Source organism: Polyodon spathula, chromosome 7 (assembly GCF_017654505.1).
Source record: "Polyodon spathula isolate WHYD16114869_AA chromosome 7, ASM1765450v1, whole genome shotgun sequence".
Classification (NCBI taxonomy): domain Eukaryota; kingdom Metazoa; phylum Chordata; class Actinopteri; order Acipenseriformes; family Polyodontidae; genus Polyodon; species Polyodon spathula.
The window spans coordinates 59,915,035-59,937,822 of record NC_054540.1 but is presented as its reverse complement, the minus strand read 5'-3'; the positions used below and the strand labels follow the sequence as shown (position 1 = coordinate 59,937,822).

At 38.5% G+C, this 22,788-nt stretch overlaps 1 protein-coding gene across 1 annotated transcript; it reads right to left on the bottom strand.

Moving 5' to 3' along the window:
* Positions 1–2,295: 2,295 nt before the first annotated feature.
* slitrk4 (SLIT and NTRK-like family, member 4) lies at positions 2,296–6,824 on the bottom strand. Its single transcript, XM_041256213.1, has 2 exons — positions 6,177–6,824; positions 2,296–5,140 (listed from the first exon to the last, which is right to left on the bottom strand). Exon 2 carries the CDS (start codon positions 5,104–5,106, stop codon positions 2,599–2,601), a length of 2,508 nt encoding a protein of 835 aa, XP_041112147.1. The 5' UTR covers positions 5,107–5,140; positions 6,177–6,824; the 3' UTR covers positions 2,296–2,598.
* Between the last annotated feature and the right edge of the window lie 15,964 nt (positions 6,825–22,788).

Sequence of the window (22,788 nt, the reverse complement as noted above, 5' to 3'; positions counted from 1 at the left end):
GTACATTTGCTTGGTGATTTAGCAATTTTGCCTTGCTTTTCGCACAGTTAAACTATGCATTTACCATGGTTTACAACGATCTGCAATGTAAATTTGCTTTACCATAGCGTACTGAGCTTTACAATGCTTGCCTATGCTTTACCATGTTTTCACTGTGTTTTAATACACTGTTACTGTGGTAAATGTTTTATTAAGAGAAGTTCCATGTGTTCATAGAGGACCTCATTTTGGATTCACTATGCCTGGAATGTGACATTCACACATGCACTATGAGTGTGGAAGAATCAATCTGTGCCTTTGCCTGGCAGGGTAGCGGTTGTTTCGAGCAAACCCTTAGTACCACATTAGTGAAGATATTGTAGGGGTACAGATTTTGGAAGTGGAGCTGACCATCCCTGTTGTTTGACTGGCCAAATTACTGTCCTGCATTCAGCTCGTAAAATAATGGGAGGGATAAGACTCGTATAAAGTAAAGCCTGATCATTCTCCCTTCTGAATGCAAACTGAAATGTTAAAACAACATGGCTGCTTACTGCAATGTAGAAACAACATGATTTATTGACTTCATTTATGCCAAAAGAAAGTTTAGGTTTTATAAATACATTCTTGCTTTACATAGTTTCAGTTTCTTTGGATGCAACAAAAAGAAAAAAAGAAACCCCCCTGTGCTCATTATATGCATTTTACCAAGTAGCAGAACATACACATTAAAGTTTATAACAGCAAGGAATCTGCACCACAAAACTGCTTATAGAGCAACACATAACGAATTGATAGTCACTGTGAAATACTGGGATGGCTTTTTCTAACAAAGGAGTACTGCTGCTAATAACTAGCAGGACATAGGGATGTGACTTTACCTGAAAATCAGATATTTTTTTTAAAGCGCAAATGCAAAATACTGTAAGTAAAGAAAAAAACATCGTAAACCAAAGTGAAACAATACCACATTAAAGGGAAAGTGATTTTAGCCACATTTACTGAAATAAATAAATTAATAAATAATTGCATACCTTTGACTTCCACAGGTTGAAAAATAGTAGAATAATAAAACTGCAACTAACCACCAACTCAACAAATATTTCAAAAGTGTTTTATTGCACCCTTTGAGGCACACTTGCACTTGTATTTCACATAGTATGTGTTCATTGTTTAATACACTCTTAAGGGGTTGAGTAACATCATTGATTCTATAAATATTCAATAAGCAGAAATTGTCAATTAGCTGTCATAAATCATAAATAAATCATTTTAATAATGCATGACTATGTAAACATTGCACATGTTGACTGATACAATTCTCTTTAGTGTCATCTTAATTATTATTTATAGACTCTATATGGAGCTACACCTTTCCAAAATGGAACTCTTTATGATAAACCATCAAATCATTTTAGCATAATTCATGAAATTCAGAAAAGCATGAAATAACGATGCACATTTATTTTGGTTGCATATTGTTAATAAAAAAAAAACTTCACAATTTCGAGTGGGATAAATGGATAAACCAAATCGTTACAGACTTGATCAATAATCAAGCTTGTTTAACGTATTTGTGAAAATGCCCACACACCACTATTCAGTAGGAACATTTATGTTTGTTCGAGAGTAAGCAGGGAACCTCTGACAATCCCAAGTGTACAAAAATAAATCAATAAAATATGGAGACAACCTGTATCCAGCGGACGCTGGACTATGCTTGACTGGTCATTTCCGGCATTGATGCGTTAGAGGTGTTTTTGTTTTTTGTTTTTTGTTTTTTTACAAATTCTTCCACAAATACAAATAATGTAGACTTACAAAATCAATTGAGGCTTACATGGTAAGCAGTTCTGCGCTTTTCAGACTGAAGGTACTCAATCTGCTATTGACAGCCCAAACCGAGGCGAACCCTTCTGTTAATACTAGCGCATATCAACAAGGTTCTTCCATATACATCAGATTGAATGAACATCCTGGCAAGCCCCATTGTCAAAGAACACACAAGGGGAAAGTCCTCCAGTCCTCACTAGATGTATTTGAACATTCAATGGAGAAGACGCACCACATGATTTCAGAAGATAATCCATCCTTTGCTTCAGGCAAATAAAGTAACTTCACAGTCTGCAGTGTTGGTATCACCCAATTATTTAATATTTCATCCACATGACCCCCAACTCAATGTAAATGGGTGTGTGTGTGTGTGTGTGTGTGTGTGTGTGTGTGTGTGTGTGTGTGTATATAACCCCCACCACACACACAAACACATATACATATATATTTATATAAAATATAGATAGATAGATAGATAGATAGATAGATAGATAGATAGATATACTATTGTACTGACTTTAGTAGCAGCAAAGTACCCTTGAAAATGCCTTTTAAAAGTTTCATGTGTAAAATCACATCCCTTTGACAAATGCATGGTGTCCATATGAGAAAAAAGATTTTACTTGTAAAAAAGCCAATTATTTTTAGCAAATAACATGACTGTGTTTTGAGTTGCCCCTGGGAGCACCTGTCTGGTTTTCTAATGATCCTTAGCTTTCTGGAAGTTTAAAGTCAACAAAAGGCACTTTTGTCATTAAATAAGTATTTGCTGAAGGATTGGGTGACCTACATTTTGTTCAAAGCTGTCTGTTCTTCGAGCACTTGAAGATAGTCTGGAGAACCTTGAAGTTTTGCTTTCAATTCAAAATATTCACTTTTCCGTTGCTCCACCACAATTTTACTGTGGTTGCCACCTATTAAAGATTTTTTCAACTTTTTGTCATTTGTCTTTTCTGGGTAGCGGATCTCAAAACCACTGACTCCTATACTGTTAAAATCCTTTTTATTTTCCAAAAAGTTCTGAATAAACAGATTGGAATCCCTTCCCGGTAGAAATTCCTCCAATTCATCAATAGTACTGAGCCTCTTCCTTGAATCCAATGCATGCAACGAGTCTGTGTCCTTGTCAGCGCAATTCCGAAGAATTATTTTCTGTCTCTGAGAATCTGCAAATTTGAACCCTGATTCTGAATCATGTAACCCGCAGGTGTGGCTTGTGCTCATGTGCTCTATGGTTTGTGGTATGAAGGTCTCTCCTCCAAGGTCATCCATCTTATTGGACTTCTGGTCATGCTTTCTGATGTGAAGCTGCATGGAGCCACATTCCTGGTTCCCTAAACCTTCGTGCCTTGCATTGGGATTTTTGTTGCGCCTCAAGACAAAAACAAGAAGGCAGAATGCAACAAACACGGTCAAAATGAGCACAACTAAAATGCTCAGAATCATTATTGACAAGGGCACAGGCCCACCGGGAGGAGCTTTACTGAGCCCAGCTGGTGATGTAGATGTAATCGTTGGAGTGAGGCTAGTTAGAATGAAAGATGGCTTCATTAAAAGTTTTGGGCATAAGATTTCATTTTTCAGTAGCTTCAGCTCGATGTTAGCAAACTGAACTGGGGACGCACACTTCACTTCTTTGGCTGTAATTCCCTCATTCAGTTTCTCGAGCCACAGTTTTAAAGCCACTAAATCGCATGTGCAATCCCAGGGGTTTCCTTCTAAATCTATCTGCGTGAGGGAGAGCAGCTGGTCTAGAACGCCACTTACTGGCAGATACATGAAGTGATTGTTCTTCAGGTTCAGCCTGGCAAGTGAAACTCCAGCAAAGATATAAGATGGGAGACTCCTTAACACATTGTTGTTCAGATACAAGAGCTGTAGATTTGGCATGGAGTCAAAGGTCCCTGTTAAAACCTCCTTGATGGCATTGTATTCCAAGTACAAGTACTGGAGGTTAGTGAGTCCCAGAAACATTTCAGGATACAGTTGCTCGATCTGATTGCCATTCATATACAGTCTGCGCAGATTGGTTAAATTCACAAACACTCCTTTTTGAACAGTCACTATTTGATTGCTCCCCAGGTGCAGCAGATCTAAGCCTTCAAAGCCAAGGAAGTCAGTAGGACTGATATCTTTTACATAATTGCCACTGAGGTGCAGTTTCTTGGCATTTGGAGGTTTGGGCACCAGCTCACCAAGATCTTCAATATTGCGCTCCTGGCAACTTACACTAATCCCAAAGTCGGAGGGGTGGGCTTTGCATGTGCACGGGAGTGGGCAGGGAGCTAGGGGCGGGATTCTGGTCTCATAAGATATAATCTGACTGAGATTTTGATTGAAAGATGCCTTGCCAGCAACAATTCCTGATATTTTTGAAGGATTGGTGGTTTTTGGCGCTTTGGTAACGAGGCGTTGCATTGTAGTTGGTGCAACATTGGATGTGGTTTGTCCGCTTTCAATCTGGGAAGGAGGCATCCGGACATCAAAATCGCTCCCTGTTCCCATAGGGCACAGTTCTTGTTTGTTTGTTTCTTTCAACAGCCTCCCATACAAGTCACTTGGTGTTTCACAAATGGCCTCCCCTATATAAATATTATAGGGCATGTTCTCCAACCAAGCTTTGAGGGGTAACAAATCACAGGTACAATTCCAAGGATTATCCGCTAGCTGCAATTCCACTATCCTCCCAATGTGTTCCAAAACCCCGATATAAGGAACCTTCTGTATCCTGTTTCCCCTTATATCCAAATGGGTAAGAGAAGCAAAGCGAAATATGTTGTCTGGAAGGCTGGAAATGAGATTGTCATTAAGAATGAGCACTTTCAGCTTGTGCAACTTATTGAAGGCGCCCCGTTCAATAAACTTGATTAAATTGTAGTCAGCCTGGAGGTATTCCAAGTTCTCTATACCCTGGAATGTGTCTGCTTGGAGCATCTTTAATTCATTGTTGTTTAGGTGCAATTGTTTTAATGCACTCAGTCCAAGAAAAGCCCCTCCCTCAATGTTCTGCAGCTTGTTGTTCCCCAGCTGGAGTGACACTGCATGTGTGAAATTAATAAAGGAATTCGGGTAAAGGATGAGCAATAAGTTATTCTGGAAATTGAGATGATATAAAGTCGAAGGTGGTGGTTTAAGCTGAGTAGGTCTGTATACTGCGATTTTCTCACAGTTCACATATAGAACATTTTCTATGGACATGCAAGAGCAAGCACTGCAGGTCTCCGCTGAGAGGTCAGAATCTGAGTTGGGAGAAGAGCTAGGTATGGAAAAAGCCAGCAAAACCAACAGCAGCATCTTCTTAAAATCCTGCAGAATATCGTTTATTAACCTTCAGGATAAAAAAGAAAAGAACAATTATAGTACTTTGCTTGCCCCTAAACAGCAGCTAACGTAGGCATGTAGGAATCCATATGTTACTTAGCAGAAAGGGATTACAAATGCAGGAAAAATGAGAAATTGTTAAAAGACTCTGTATACTCTAATATAATATATTCTGTTCAGAAAACAACCATTATCAGGGAACTGTAATTTCATATACAATAGAGAGCGTTTACTGTCACCGAAAAAACATAAGTGAATAAAAAATGTATATTAACAAACTGAAAAAGCCTGACTTCACCAAATCTGCTCAACTTCTGTTAAGAATACACACGGATTTATAAGTATAGGGAGACATGTATTTGTCACATTTTACAAAAGGCAGTTCAGCAAATTCTATTTCAAATACACACCTTTGACTATCAGAGCAGCCTAAAATACAGAATCAGTTGATTCATATATAAACATCACCAGTAGAAACCACACATATGCTCAAAGGCAGATCCATAACGACCAAATGTAAAGCAAATAAAAAATATGAACCAGGAATGAACACTTAAAGCAGAAATCTCACTATGCGCTTTGAAAGTGTGCCTCCCCTAACCCGTAGACAGCAACGCATTCCGCAAGAAATCCGGTTTGAGCTCTTAGTTTAACTCCCTGGCACGGCTAAGTCCACTTTCCTAAAGGAACTTGTACCACACGATCGAAACACAGTACACACAAACAGCAAGCCAATTACAAATCATCTCATTAGACCGATATAACGCATTCGGGGCTCTGCTCGACCATAAGAATGGAGTCAGAGGAAAAAAAGGCAAAGAGAAATTACACGGCAGGGTAAAAAAGAAAGCGATAAGGAAAGAAAGACGACGATGCTCCTCTTCCATACAAAGAGAAAAACCACTATTGATAAGCCTATCTCAACTGTCATAACGTGGATGTAAAGCATACATAATAATAATAATAATAATAATAATAATAATAATAATAATAATAATAATAATAATATCAAAGCTGTAATAAATATGTTCCAGTCTACTTACCGCTGAAATGCTGATAAAGATAACCAAGCCGGTCTGGCAGTTCTCCGCAATTCATTGGATTGTCAACACGCGATCTGAGCTTTGCTCCTCTGCACAGAAAAAAATATCCAACTACGTTCTTTATGATATTCAGAAAAGGGAGATCGGCGACAGAACCGACACGGAAAATGAATAATTCAGTTAAGTCAGATGCAGACAAGTGCCTGTGCCAGAGATCCCCCCATCAGCACCCAACGAGAAATAAACCAATCATTGAAAGTGTCATCTGGGTTCCAGGTCCACTGAAACAAGAGAATGTTCGCTGTAATTCCAACTCTACCTGCCTCTGCAGGTGCACGAGGGTCGATATCTGCATTGAGTTGCGCTCCAGTACAGTTCGTAGCCGGAAAAGAAAAATCTTGCAGAAGTGAGAGGTGCAGCAAGCTGCAGCAGACGTTACTGCTCAGTGCATATCTTGCTGTGATGTTAATCTGCTGAAACCGTCTGTTCTATGGATGAACATGACGTGGTACTGTAAGGTGCGGGAGGAAACAACTCACCTGACGACCCACAAGGGGTAGATTGCGGTTCTTTTTTTTTTTTTTTTTTTTTTAAAGTCTCTTGTTTTACGAACGGCAGACAGAGTGAGCTGCACTAGTCCATCTTTTAAATACGTGTGTGTGTGTGTGTGTGTGTGTGTGTGTGTGTGTGTGTGTGAGAGAGAGAGAGAGAGAGAGAGAGAGAGAGAGAGAGAGAGAGAGAGAGAGAGAGAGCGCGCGCGCGCGAGAGAGAGAGAAACGAGAGCTAATAATCAGAAGGAGATGGAGGATGTTGCGTGTGTATGAGAGAGGGACGTATTGTTTATAATTATTTATTGTATTCTATTCTTAACAGTGATTTGTTGGTTTACTGGCTTTACTTAAGACTGTTTCAACACACCAATATTGCTACTACTACTACTACTACTACTACTGCTACTACTACTATAATAATAATAATAATAATAATAATAATAATAATAATAATAATAATAATAATAATAATAATAATAATAATAATGCCCACACAATGCATTACTGCTTTCAGTGACACACATGCACATTCTCTTTTCCTAAATTAAGGGCAATCGAAATGAGACTGAGTCTGCTTTTATAGACTCATCTGCTCTGTAGTGGAGAATATCGAGTTATTATTAACGGGCTTTATTGAACTAGCCTTGGACTTCATTGCGCTGCCCTTGGTCCTGAAACACCCCTCGTTCATCTACCCGCAATGTCTCAGGAGGTATTAATACTTCTGATATTGTACAATTTATCAGCAACTGGACAGGTTCTAGCAGCTGTGTGGTTTATTAAATAATTTGAAAGAAAAGCCAATTTAATAACAAGGTATCATTGCTATTGAACAATTGCTGCACAGACATACAATGACTGTACATTTACAAACTACACAATAGTCAGCTTTCTAGACAGGCACGTTCTGGTAATATTTCAGTAACACTGACCCCCTCAATTATTGTATTACACAAGTAGATAGTGGATATATCTAGTTCTTCCTCTGGACTACCCTTTAATACTGTCATGCGGTATACCTGTCCTAACCCTGCCAACGTTGCCCAGGTTGGAGTCCATGGGCAGCAGATAGCATTGATTCACAATGCTGAGAATCAAGTGTTTAACAATGGAACACACATTTTATGCAACAGCTTAACAAGTGACTAATGAATTGACGTCTAAAAACAAGATTTAAATAATATTAACCATTTTTAAAAATACTTCTTATTTTTGTAAAAATAATAATAATAATAATAATAATAATAATAATAATAATAATAATAATAATAATAATAATAATAATAATAATAATAATAATGACCTCATCATGAAGCATTCTCAGAGACACTCGAAAGCTGGGAAGAGCCCTCATGCCTCACGTAGAAGCTCCTATGAATAATAGGACATTGCAAACTTTTCCTCATTTTGTTATAGATTATACTGAATAAGGTGTTTTGTACTTAGCATGTATTCTATTAAACAGCAGATTAATGGGAATGATAAAAGTGTGAGGATGAAGAGGGAGACTGAAAGAGAGTCTCCAGGGGATTCCAGAGAATGCTTTTTTCCCTTGTCTTTAGCTTTGGAGTAGATGTCTTCTTCCCTCTAATCTTACACACACACACACACACACACACACACACACACACACACACACACACACACAGTGATTTTGAAAGAGTATTGTGGATGCAGTACTTAGCAGACCTGTACACTGACAGTATAGGCAGCGCATTCTGTCTCGGTCTGACTTCTTTGATATGTTAAAGAGCTTTCTATTTATATCTAGCAGAGAAGAAAACAGGAGGTCAAAACAACGTGATAGGCTCCTCTGTTTTGCATGTCTATCTGCTGTGAGCTACTTAGCTTATTTAGTATTCCCAAGTTTTTTAACATGCATTTTAATAAGTACGTGTTACAAATTCTGTTGGTCTTTATCTTGTTTCATAGTAGTTGTGGGAGTCTGCACCAGATTTTGTTTTCTTTATTTTTGTTGCCCTAATTTTGAAATCCCCTCCCTTTTACTGAGAACATGACTGTGCACAGCTGTTCTGTAAACCTTAGTCTTCAGTAAGAGGTGCTGCCTGTACTGCACAGTCAGAGTGGAACCAAGCATATGAAATATTCACCCAGGAACCCAGGGGAATACATGGCTTTGTAGTTTGCACAGGATAGTAGAAACTACAAAGCCATTTACTTTCAATTGAATTGTGCAATTAATAATACTATACTAATACTTATTACTTGAGCTAGCACTCTCGTGATTTATATGTCAGCAGAAACTCTCAATATAATTACAACCTTATTATGCATAGTTGGATGTACATCATCATCATTATTATTATTATTATTATTATTATTATTATTATTATTATTATTATTATTATTATTATTATTATTATTATTGATGATAAAAGATCACAGCTAGAGTTTAAAGGAACCTTGTTGATCATTTTCTAATGTCAACTTTCAGTTGAATATGGAAATGGAGCAGGTTTGTAAAAATAAATTGTGTCATAATCATGTGACACATATAGGATTTCATGGAAAGTATCCATTACTGTAGAGCAATGTACATGCATGCACAGATGTGTTGCTTAAATCATACAAAGCTGCACTGCATATTGAAATTGAGATTTTGTAATTACAAAACTAGGCACCTCAAGAAAAAAACCTAAAGGAGTTACTTAAAATGCTCACAAATTAAAACACCCAAGCCTCAATAGGTTTCAAATCCACAAAAGAAAGAATCTGGAAACAAACTCTGCTTATCAATGATCCCTGTGACACTGACTGCAATGTTCCAGGGTTCTGTGCTTATCAATGATCCCTAAGCAGTGACACTGACTGCAATGTTCCAGGGTTCTGTGCTTATCAGTGAACCCTAAGCAGTGACACTGACTGCAATGCTCCAGGGTTCTGTGCTTATCAATGATCCCTAAGCAGTGACACTGACTGCAATGTTCCAGGGTTCTGTGCTTATCAATGAGCCCTAAGCAGTGACACTGACTGCAATGTTCCAGGGTTCTGTGCTTATCAATGATCCCTAAGCAGTGACACTGACTGCAATGTTCCAGGGTTCTGTGCTTATCAGTGAACCCTAAGCAGTGACACTGACTGCAATGCTCCAGGGTTCTGTGCTTATCAATGATCCCTAAGCAGTGACACTGACTGCAATGCTCCAGGGTTCTGTGCTTATCAATGAACCCTAAGCAGTGACACTGACTGCAATGCTCCAGGGGGCTCTGAAATCCAGAAAAGTGACTAAAGTTGAATAAACATGTGTCTGCAGTGTGGAAGCTAGTACTGTTAATACAATGGGTGATTGGATTAGAATACCATCTCACTCATGATTTTAAACAGCTTTGTAATGATTAGTTAGTACATAGCCAGTAATATTCCTGGAAAATTCAGCCAATTATCACAGTTAATTCATCACATGCCAGGAATGGTGAGTGGCTTTTAACAAGAGCAGGAGATACACAATCTGGTGAAGTGATCCCTGAAGGTACTTATGAAGGACAGAAGGCTAAAGATAAAGATACAACTGTAGTGAGTCATGAATCTACCCTGTAAACAGGAGACATTTGCAGAAGGAGTTAATAGGGAGAAAGAGAGAGTGAGGGATCATATTCACCAGTAACATAATACAGGGTGAATGTAAAGCTACAGTAGAATGAACAGTGAGGACTACATCCAAATCCATGAGTACAATGGTTAAAGATAGTGTTAACAACCTGCTATTGAAGTCTACTAAAATCTCTTTTGTGTTCAATCACTATATTATATGTGGGTGCTAACTCAGATGAAGTAGTTTTCACAATGCAAACACTATGGTGTTCATACCAGCAACAAGGACCTCATTCAAAACGACTTACATGCCTGGCATGTGCATCCTGTATTTAGAAGTTCTGTGAACCCTTCTGTTAAAGCAACAAGAAGTACGGCCCCCCACCCTCTTCCTGACAGTTTAGCTTCACTGCATGCTGTTTTCTTTGTCTGATGGTGTTTTCTCGGCACTGTTTCTCCTAGTTCCCTTTCAGAAAGCATGTTCACAAAAGCATATTTTCTAGTGTTGGTATTGATTTGAATTGATCACATTGCCTCATGCCCTGTGTGCTGCAGACAGGGGGTCTTTGTTGGGATCCGGTGCTCAGTGTCGAATCCCCATCCATCTCTGCATCCATCTCCGCAGCTGTTTATATCAGACCTGCTCGGCTGACCCTGGCATTGTGTGAGCTTGCTGTTTGCCAAGCCCAGTTTGTTCAATCTGAATAAGTTCTTTTCTATGGAGGTGGTTGTTTGCATTGCGAAATTACACAAGGCAGCAGGAGATCACTGCAGAAAAGTATGCATATAGAGGTGGCCTTCGATTGGATTTCCTTATCGTTTATGTTGGCACAGCTCTGGCAGATTCTACCATCTTATTTCCTGGCTCTTGGCCCATGCATCACATGTCTGGAATGGGTGCATATTGTCTTGGCAACAAAGCCTTTCCCCTTTCACAGATCTGACAGCACCAAGACCCTCCATTCATGGAGCTGCTTTCAGTGCACCCCACATGCTTCTGATAATGCAACTTCCCTCTGGGTCCTTGTAGTGTGCTTCTGAATGGGAACAAACGCCAGTGTCAGTATTGACCGTCATGTCATTTGCAGGCATGTCTTCATACAGCTTGTTTTAGCTAGCTCTGTGTGAGCCTGTTTCTAGGCATTTTAAATGATCCTTTCCAAACAATAATGTTCAAAGTATATCAATATATAAATGTTGCTGTCTTCCTCACCTGCTACATCAAAAGATATCCAGCAGGATTTCAACTCACATTTTCTGACAGAGTTTGAATAACAATAATAATAACAATCCTGTTTGTTTCCATTAGTTATAGATCAATATTAACACAGTTTGACTTTTCAACTACAGACTGGTTTGCTGGTGTGATAGCAATGCAACTATCCACTATCTGGACAACTTTCTCCAGTACTGACCACAGCACTACATCCCAAATCCTTCCATAATGTAATATATGTGACTAATAAAAGATATGCAACAATGTACTGATTCAGAAGAACCCTATAAAGACATTACTTGTTTGTGCTCTGAAGTCTGTAGAGTAGTCAGATGGTTAGTGCTGAAGTGAACAATTCAGCATTAGTTTTCCGCTTTGTTTCATTAACCCAGGTGATAACCTGGTTTAAATTCTTTAGATGGCATGGGAGGTCATTTGGAGGTCATACATTAATAAACTAACTTGGAAACACAAAAGAAAATATGCTTGATCTTAGCAGACAGCAACTTTGCATTGGCCTCCCTAAAATTGTTGCTCCCAAGACCTACTGCAGTTAACACAGACAGCTCAACAAGACTTACTGCAGTTAATACAGACAGCTCAACAAGACTTACTGCAGTTAATACAGACAGCTCAACAAGACTTACTGCAGTTAATACAGACAGCTCAACAAGACTTACTGCAGTTAATATACAGACAGCTCAACAAGACTTACTGCAGTTAATACAGACAGCTCAACAAGACTTACTGCAGTTAATACAGACAGCTCAACAAGACTTACTGCAGTTAATACAACAGCTCAACAAGACTTACTGCAGTTAACACAGACAGCTCAACAAGACTTACTGCAGTTAATACAGACAGCTCAACAAGACTTACTGCAGTTAATACAGACAGCTCAACAAGACTTACTGCAGTTAATATACAGACAGCTCAACAAGACTTACTGCAGTTAATACAGACAGCTCAACAAGACTTACTGCAGTTAATATACAGACAGCTCAACAAGACTTACTGCAGTTAATACAGACAGCTCAACAAGACTTACTGCAGTTAATACAGACAGCTCAACAAGACTTACTGCAGTTAATATACAGACAGCTCAACAAGACTTACTTATACAGACAGCTCAACAAGACTTACTGCAGTTAATATACAGACAGCTCAACAAGACTTACTGCAGTTAATATACAGACAGCTCAACAAGACTTACTGCATTTAATATAGCTGCAAGACTTACTGCAGTTAATACAGACAGCTCAACAAGACTTACTGCAGTTAATATACAGACAGCTCAACAAGACTTACTGCAGTTAAATACAGACAGCTCAACAAGACTTACTGCAGTTAATACAGACAGCTCAACAAGACTTACTGCAGTTAAATACAGACAGCTCAACAAGACTTACTGCTTAATACAGACAGCTCAACATACAGACAGCTCAACAAGACTTACTGCAGTTAATATACAGACAGCTCAACAAGACTTACTGCAGTTAAATACAGACAGCTCAACAAGCAATACAGACAGCTCAACAAGACTTACTGCAGTTAATACAGACAGCTCAACAAGACTTACTGCAGTTAATATACAGACAGCTCAACAAGACTTACTGCAGTTAATATACAGACAGCTCAACAAGACTTACTGCAGTTAAATACAGACAGCTCAACAAGACTTACTGCAGTTAATACAGACAGCTCAACAAGACTTACTGCAGTTAATACAGACAGCTCAACAAGACTTACTGCAGTTAAATACAGACAGCTCAACAAGACTTACTGCAGTTAATATACAGACAGCTCAACAAGACTTACTGCAGTTAATATCAGACAGCTCAACAAGACTTACTGCATTTCAATACAGACAGCTCAACAAGACTTACTGCAGTTAATATACAGACAGCTCAACAAGACTTACTGCAGTTAATATACAGACAGCTCAACAAGACTTACTGCTTAGCTGACTTAGTTAATATACAGACAGCTCAACAAGACTTACTGCATTTAAATACAGACAGCTCAACAAGACTTACTGCAGTTAATATACAGACAGCTCAACAAGACTTACTGCAGTTAATACAGACAGCTCAACAAGACTTACTGCAGTTAATACAGACAGCTCAACAAGACTTACTGCAGTTAATACACACAGCTCAACAAGACTTACTGCTGCAGCTCAACAAGACTTACTGCAGTTAATACAGACAGCTCAACAAGACTTACTGCAGTTAATATACAGACAGCTCAACAAGACTTACTGCAGTTAATATACAGACAGCTCAACAAGACTTACTGCAGTCAATACAGACAGCTCAACAAGACTTACTGCAGTTAATACAGACAGCTCAACAAGACTTACTGCAGTTAATATACAGACAGCTCAACAAGACTTACTGCAGTTAATATACAGACAGCTCAACAAGACTTACTGCAGTTAAATACAGACAGCTCAACAAGACTTACTGCAGTTAATACAGACAGCTCAACAAGACTTACTGCAGTTAATATACAGACAGCTCAGCAAGACTTACTGCAGTTAAATACAGACAGCTCAACAAGACTTACTGCAGTTAATATACAGACAGCTCAACAAGACTTACTGCAGTTAATATACAGACAGCTCAACAAGACTTACTGCATTTAATATACAGACAGCTCAACAAGACTTACTGCAGTTAATATACAGACAGCTCAACAAGACTTACTGCAGTTAATACAGACAGCAGACAACAAGACTTACTGCAGTTAATACAGACAGCTCAACAAGACTTACTGCAGTTAATATACAGACAGCTCAACAAGACTTACTGCAGTTAATATACAGACAGCTCAACAAGACTTACTGCAGTTAATATACAGACAGCTCAACAAGACTTACTGCAGTTAATATACAGACAGCTCAACAAGACTTACTGCAGTTAATATACAGACAGTCAACAAGACTTACTGCATTTAATATACAGACAGCTCAACAAGACTTACTGCAGTTAAATACAGACAGCTCAACAAGACTTACTGCAGTTAATATACAGACAGCTCAACAAGACTTACTGCTTAATACAGACAGCTCAACAAGACTTACTGCAGTTAATACAGACAGCTCAACAAGACTTACTGCAGTTAAATACAGACAGCTCAACAAGACTTACTGTTAATATACACAGCTCAAATACAGACAGCTCAACAAGACTTACTGCAGTTAATATACAGACAGCTCAACAAGACTTACTGCAGTTAATACAGACAGCTCAACAAGACAGCTACACAGCTCAACAAGACTTACTGCAGTTAATATACAGACAGCTCAACAAGACTTACTGCAGTTAATACAGACAGCTCAACAAGACTTACTGCAGTTAATATACAGACAGCTCAACAAGACTTACTGCAGACTTACTGCAATACAGACAGCTCAACAAGACTTACTGCAGTTAATATACAGACAGCTCAACAAGACTTACTGCATTTAATATACAGACAGCTCAACAAGACTTACTGCAGTTAATATACAGACAGCTCAACAAGACTTACTGCAGTTAATATACAGACAGCTCAACAAGACTTACTGCAGTACAGCTCAACAAGACTTACAGACAGCTCAACAAGACTTACTGCAGTTAATACAGACAGCTCAACAAGACTTACTGCAGTTAATACACAGACAGCTCAACAAGACTTACTGCAGTTAATATACAGACAGCTCAACAAGACTTACTGCAGTTAATATACAGACAGCTCAACAAGACTTACTTACTGCAGACTTACTGCAATACAGACAGCTCAACTCAACAAGACTTACTGCAGTTAATACAGACAGCTCAACAAGACTTACTGCAGTTAATACAGACAGCTCAACAAGACTTACTGCAGTCAATACAGACAGCTCAACAAGACTTACTGCAGTACAGACAGCTCAACAAATATACAGACAGCTCAACAAGACTTACTGCAGTTAATATACAGACAGCTCAACAAGACTTACTGCAGTTAATACAGACAGCTCAACAAGACTTACTGCAGTCAATACAGACAGCTCAACAAGACTTACTGCAGTTAATATACAGACAGCTCAACAAGACTTACTGCAGTTAATACAGACAGCTCAACAAGACTTACTGCAGTTAAATACAGACAGCTCAACAAGACTTACTGCAGTTAATATACAGACAGCTCAACAAGACTTACTGCAGTTAATACAGACAGCTCAACAAGACTTACTGCAGTTAATACAGACAGCTCAACAAGACTTACTGCAGTTAATATACAGACAGCTCAACAAGACTTACTGCTTACAGCAGTTACTGCATAATACAGACAGCTCAACAAGACTTACTGCAGTTAATATACAGACAGCTCAACAAGACTTACTGCAGTTAATATACAGACAGCTCAACAAGACTTACTGCAGTTTACTGCAATACAGACAGCTCAACAAGACTTACTGCAGTTAAATACAGACAGCTCAACAAGACTTACTGCAGTTAATACAGACAGCTCAACAAGACTTACTGCAGTTAATACAGACAGCTCAACAAGACTTACTGCAGTTAATACAGACAGCTCAACAAGACTTACTGCAGTTCAACAAGACTTACTGCAGTTAATACAGACAGCTCAACAAGACTTACTGCAGTTAATACAGACAGCTCAACAAGACTTATTGCAGTTAATATACAGACAGCTCAACAAGTCTTATATACAGACAGCTCAACAAGACTTACTGCAGACTTTAATAGACAGCTCAACAAGACTTACTGCAGTTAATATACAGACAGCTCAACAAGACTTACTGCAGTTAATATACAGACAGCTCAACAAGACTTACTGCAGCTTAAATACAGACAGCTCAACAAGACTTACTGCAGTTAATATACAGACAGCTCAACAAGACTTACTGCAGTTAATATACAGACAGCTCAACAAGACTTACTGCAGTTAATATACAGACAGCTCAACAAGACTTACTTTAATATACAGACAGCTCAACAAGACTTACTGCAGTTAATACAGACAGCTCAGCAAGACTTACTGCAGTTAATATACAGACAGCTCAACAAGACTTACTGCAGTTAATATACAGACAGCTCAACAAGACTTACTGCAGTTAATACAGACAGCTCAGCAAGACTTACTGCAGTTAATACAGACAGCTCAACAAGACTTACTGCAGTTAATATACAGACAGCTCAACAAGACTTACTGCAGTTAAATACAGACAGCTCAACAAGACTTACTTAATACAGACAGCTCAACAAGACTTAAGTTATACAGACAGCTCAACAAGACTTACTTACAGCAGCTTTAATATACAGACAGCTCAACAAGACTTACTGCAGTTAAATACAGACAGCTCAACAAGCTGCATACAGACAGCTCAACAAGACTTACTGCAGTTAATATACAGACAGCTCAACAAGACTTACTGCAGTTAATATACAGACAGCTCAAATCATTTATACAGACAGAAAAGCCCATTTTGGTGTTCTAATGTCTTTCAGAGTTACGAGGACTGTGGTCTTAAAGTCGAAATGCCTTGAATTTATACTGTTCTGTGTGACTGACTACTGTCTTTCCCAACTATCTGTAGAAAAAGAGTGTAGAAGTAGTGAACTTTAGATCCTTAAACTGAAAAAAATAATTATGTTAAAAGTTTATATTTGATTACAGTGTCTTCTTAATCAATTAGAAAAAAGTTAAAATGATAATTTGAGATTAATGGAACACGTTTCACAGTGTTCCCCCGGTCAAATACAATTAAACATGGGATACGTCTTGAATCTATCTACTGAGAGCTGTGAGTTCTTAAATACCTATATATTCATACAGTATGTGTGCAGAATGCTGCTGTATATATTAATGCTACTGTGTAGTTATGCAGCTTTACTACTCCACTGTGCAGCAGTAAGTAATTGTTGGAGATTTATTTTCTTTAGCAGCTAACACTATACTATGTTCTGGCATATATTATATTATCAGAAGTCGATTTGCCTTGTCCTGTATTTCCAGAGAGATATTGAGAAACATCTTAGCATCAATAGAAGCTCAATAACTTCAATGCACTTTAATACAAAAAGCAAGCAAAATAATAAAAAATCAGTTTTTCTTATTGTCCTCTAATAATAGACTTCTTACTGTGCTGCATTGACATTGATAGGAGGAAAAAAGAACATCACTTCACTGGAAACATGATCGCACACAAAAAGGTGCCTACATAAACTCTCACTATGTTTTTTACAGATACCTAACACAGGTTTAGATTTTAGCTAACAGAAGCACAACACGTTACTATAGAGAGAAAAATAACACAAGATAGGCAGACAGTCAAATTCATATTTGGGAGATGTTTATTCTCCTATTTGCATCTGGTGACAGTACTGCAGGATTTGCTATATTAAGGATATTGTCTTTCTTGTAGTGGATGCTGGGGGGAATTATAATGTAATGTAATGTAATATAATGTAATATACATGAAAACCTGTTTATGTGTGAGTTTCTGATATGGATGCAGATGCTTTAGTGAATTACAATGACTGCTACTTTTTGGTTCTGTGTAAAACACCCTGCAGCAACACCCCCTTAAATCACCTTCTTATCAATATCTACCACCACCATGAATTGCAGTCAGCATCGTCGACCATCCCTAGTCATAGTGATGGATAACTAGCAGTGAACGGGAGAAGAGATGTCTTTGGACCTCAGAAGATCAAGAATGACAATGTGATTTAAGAAAGCCAATTTAAACGTGCCTTTGTGTCCTTACCCAAGGGGATTGAATTCAGGAACTGAAGAGAAAATTTATAGAAAAACAAAGTTGCAACAGCCACTAGTTAAATTGACATTGGTTTAAAGTAGAATATCTGAAACTAGCTAAAGGGTTTTGATTTAGCCCTGATAGTGTATGCTGCACTGAAGTAATTAAAGCAAATGAGGCTTTGGGGGTCAAGTTAATTAAGAAACTAATTAAAACCATTAATAACGAGCTAAAGACTTAAAGATACATTTACCCGTCACCTGATCAATAATCCCTCAAGCCTCAAAAAAGGTGAACTTGACTTGACATTCAAAACTTTTACTGTCATTCTATTGTTAAATAACAGGAATCAGCATGAGTTTATTGTTCTCAATCACTTATGAGTTAAAATAGCTGAAGTGTATTTGGTTGCAGTGAGCACCATCATGACTGTTTAGTGCAGATTGATTGACACTTCAGGATCATAATAATGGAATACTCACTGAGGGCGGATTTAAAGGAGGGACACACCCAGCCCTCTTTCAGCCAACCAGAATGCTCATCTCTGGATCCTTCAGTCCCATACATATTAACTTCTTATTAAAAAGCCTCTCTTTGACACTCCTAATGCTTGAGCAGAGCAGAGCAAGTGGACAAGAGAAGAAGCAATAAGAAAAGTAACTATCAAGCAAATTTCACCCTCAGGCTCTGCCTGCTGCCATTAAAAGACACTGGTGATTAAATGATAATTCGAGTAACACCGAAGTCTCGGTAACCAAGGTAACAGTGACAAGGAAGCCAGTGCTGCAAGACTAACCATTAACTCTGTGATAACCAGCAATTGCTAAAAGTTTAACTTGTAAGGAATTGTTACTTCAGTCAGTATGGCTGATGACATCACTTTCACGAAAAAAGATTTCTTTGATTGAGAGGATGGTACAAAGATTTTGATGCTAGAGGCAGGATGCAAGGTGGAAGAGTTTTTTCTTTACTGATTTTCTGCAACTTTTCTCTGTGCAATACAACGCATGTTCTTTATGTTATTTTTGTGTAGCATGTGTGGTCATGGATGGAAATGTTCTCTTTTTAAATGTGGTGGCATTCAGTCAGCAGCCCCAGTGGAAGTTAGAAAGAGCTGCACACACAATTGCACATGAATGTGGACATCATGTACACAATTCAAGATTTCTTTCTCTTTTCTTTAAAGATGAACGATGGGACCTGGCCTTGGCTGTCCGATATCTCACTTCACAGGATGAGGAGCTTCAGGCTGAGAGGTGAGATATCTGGGGCACACCTATCATCCCTTTAATATTCAATCGCTTAGTCAGGCTGTCACCTCGCTTATTGAATAAGTATAAATATAGAGCAGCTAGGAGGCTACGAGATCTTAGATTCACTTTTTAATTAACTTTACATACTTAAACATGTTCATGGAGATTTTGCCTCCCTCCTAAGGCAATGCCTTCATGAATAATTTTGTTATTCTAAGAAATACTTATTGACAGTTTTTTTTTCTGTTCTTGTGCCTGTAACAGGGGTATTCTGTTACAATATGGGTATCTGCTGAGAAACAAAAGAGACACATAAGGGTTTGAGGTCACAAACACTGCTCAGGCGTCCAGGTTGTATTATTTACAAGGGGTTGCAGTGAGTGGTGACCACCACTATGGTTCCAGCAATGGTATCCCTAGTGCAGAAGGACATACACACAGGTGAACATAATACAAAAACACAAAAAAAAACACGGTGGGTAAAACAGCTAAAAACAAAAGTTTGCTATTCAGCGGCTCATCGCTGATCCCACTAAAAGGGTGTCCTCTCTTCAGGAACCGTCTCCCGAACACAAACTAAATAAACTGTGGTGGGATTCAAATCCCCTAAATGAACCCCTACCCTAAAGGTATTGCTATTATCCGGCTTGTCCTGTTGGTCCATCCAGTCCAATCTCCTTGGCTATCCACCCTGGCATGACTCTTCACGCAAGGACAGGAACAAACAAAAGAAGAACAAAGAAACTGGCTTTTCAGCCTCTTTTTAAAACAGGTGACCAGGGTTAGTTGATTATCAATTATTAAATTGACAACTGACAACCTGCTGTACATGCCAATTCAATTAGACAGAAAGGAGAATCTAACTTCCCAGCCCTGCCATACCGAAGCCAACAAAAATACATTTTATTCACAAACCACCACCAATACACATTATTTACAGGGGCAGGGCTCAGCCTGTCACAGTGCCATACAATTTAAAAAAAAAATATTTTCTGCACAATATTACTCTGATTTGGTAAAATAAAAAGGCCCCCATGTCAGTTATGATGATATACGTTCAGGGCTACGTTTTACAGCAAAGAGAAAAATAATCTACAGTGCAGAACATGAGAAGGCTCTCTACCTTTGCTCTTGAAATATTGTGTCATATCCAGGTCTTTTTTTAAAGTAATAGAATACATCATGAAGAAGAGGCAAATAGGAGCAGCATTTCCTATGAGTGTACTGTATCATTATGACATTTATCTTCAAAGAACACATCTACTGCTGGACACAAACTCTGCAGAATCAGCTCATTCATAATGTTATGACAAACTCCTAATCTGTACTCGACAGCACTCATGGAAAAACAACCAAAGAAGTCGCAAGAGACAAAGGTTACTGTATGGCCATACATATGGATCTATTGGGGGGGGGGGTTCTGTTTCTATAAAAAGCAACTGCAAACATTTCAATCCAATCCACTTCTAAAGGGTACCCTGTCTCGTTATTGAAACTGTGTCATTCGCATGCTTGTCTGAAATATCAATCCTGTATTGAAAGAGTTAAAGGAAAATCAGCGTTCAATGACAAGCTGTCAGAATCATTGGGCTCTAATTGGATTCTTCTGTAAACCCAGAGAATGCTGCCTCTTATCAGCTTTGTTCATTTCACAGTGACAATAGAAAGATAAACAGCAATTGTGCAGGGATAGTGTACACAGGTAGCAAGATAAAGGTGAACACATTGATATATTCTGCAAATAATTGTTTGCTAGTTTTCCCTTTAATGAAACAAAGAATCTCATTTCATTCCAGCTGATGCTCCTTCGTACTGTTGGTGTTTCTATTCCGAGTGTATGGAATAATGCTCCATAGTGCATGTGGTGATGTGCACACAACAATTCTGCAAGTTGTTGAACAACATGAGGTATTCCATCTTTGTATCGGGATGTTGCTTGTGGATTCATTTTACCGAGTCTTGTAAACACAGTAAAGAGCAATTTTCACAAAACCATGTTTAAGCCAGAGGACCCTGGTTGAGGGCATTGCAGTAAACAAGGCAGGCCTAAACAATGCCCACTAATCATGGCTGCATTGCAATAAGAAGCAGTTAATCAGTGCTTTGATTGCTACTTTAAACATTTGAAATTTCAAATGCATTTCTTTTTTATTCACAGTTTGTCTTTTGATGGTTTTTCTGCCCTTCTGCTGTGCTTACAGAGCTTGACATTGTATGTGAAAGTTCTGTGTTCATCTCCTGTGTTGTAATGGCTGGAAAATGGAGCTTCCTTATTCCTAGTCTGAATTCATTTTCTGTCTAAAGTATTTCAGAAAACTTGAACTTCTGTTTAGCGCATGCACCCGTTGCTTTTGTCTTGACAGTAAATAACGGGCCGATGTATTGTTTTAATCAATATTCACTGCACTGCTACCCTCTGCTCTTGGTCACAAATGCAGCTATTTAGTGATGTCATATTTAAATTGGATATTGCAGTGGTGATTGAATAATCTATCTGTCTGTCACTTTTTCTCTAAATCAGTAGAATGCCCTTGCGGAGGTCAACAGCTTTCACATATAGAAACTTGTTTGAATTCAGTCAGGGGATTAATAAAGTGCTTTGAGTTCTTTGATCTCAGCCTTGCTCTCGACCAGTTGTCCACATCACAGTGACTGAGAAAGAATCACCCCTGAGTGTAGGTGACTGGTTGTATAGTGACCATTACATTAGGCCAGCGCAGTAACAGCACTTCATGTGCGAAGCACACTGTAATGCTTCGATGCATGAACAGATATGCTCTACACCTGGAGGCAATAGTGGGAAACTGTTACCCCGAGAGAAAAGGAAATATCTAACCATGTGTTAAAATGCCCTAAGCAGAAGGCAGGACTCCATTTTGTTCACTGTCATAATTTTTTTCCTACCTAATGGTTGTTATTTCTGCTGCTTCTATAGATATACCCTGAATTCTACACTGTAGTATGTCAATTTACCAGCCCTAAGAAATTGACAATAATGCTGTTTTTTTCTGACCATCATTCAGCCTACAGTTTATAGATATTTTTGGTATTGAATTAATAGTGTGTGAGCATGAAACAACAAAGATTAAAAGAAGCTGGAACTTGGTGCAATTTGATGTTCCCAGATAATGATATGTTTTAGTGCTGTTAAAGAATGCTATTCAGGCAGCATTGAAATGGAAAATGACCTTGCTGCCCTGCTGCAGTTGAGAAACGCAACCCCCCCACCTTAATGGATTTCAATGCATATCAAATATTTATCTATCTATTAGATGTGTGGATGACG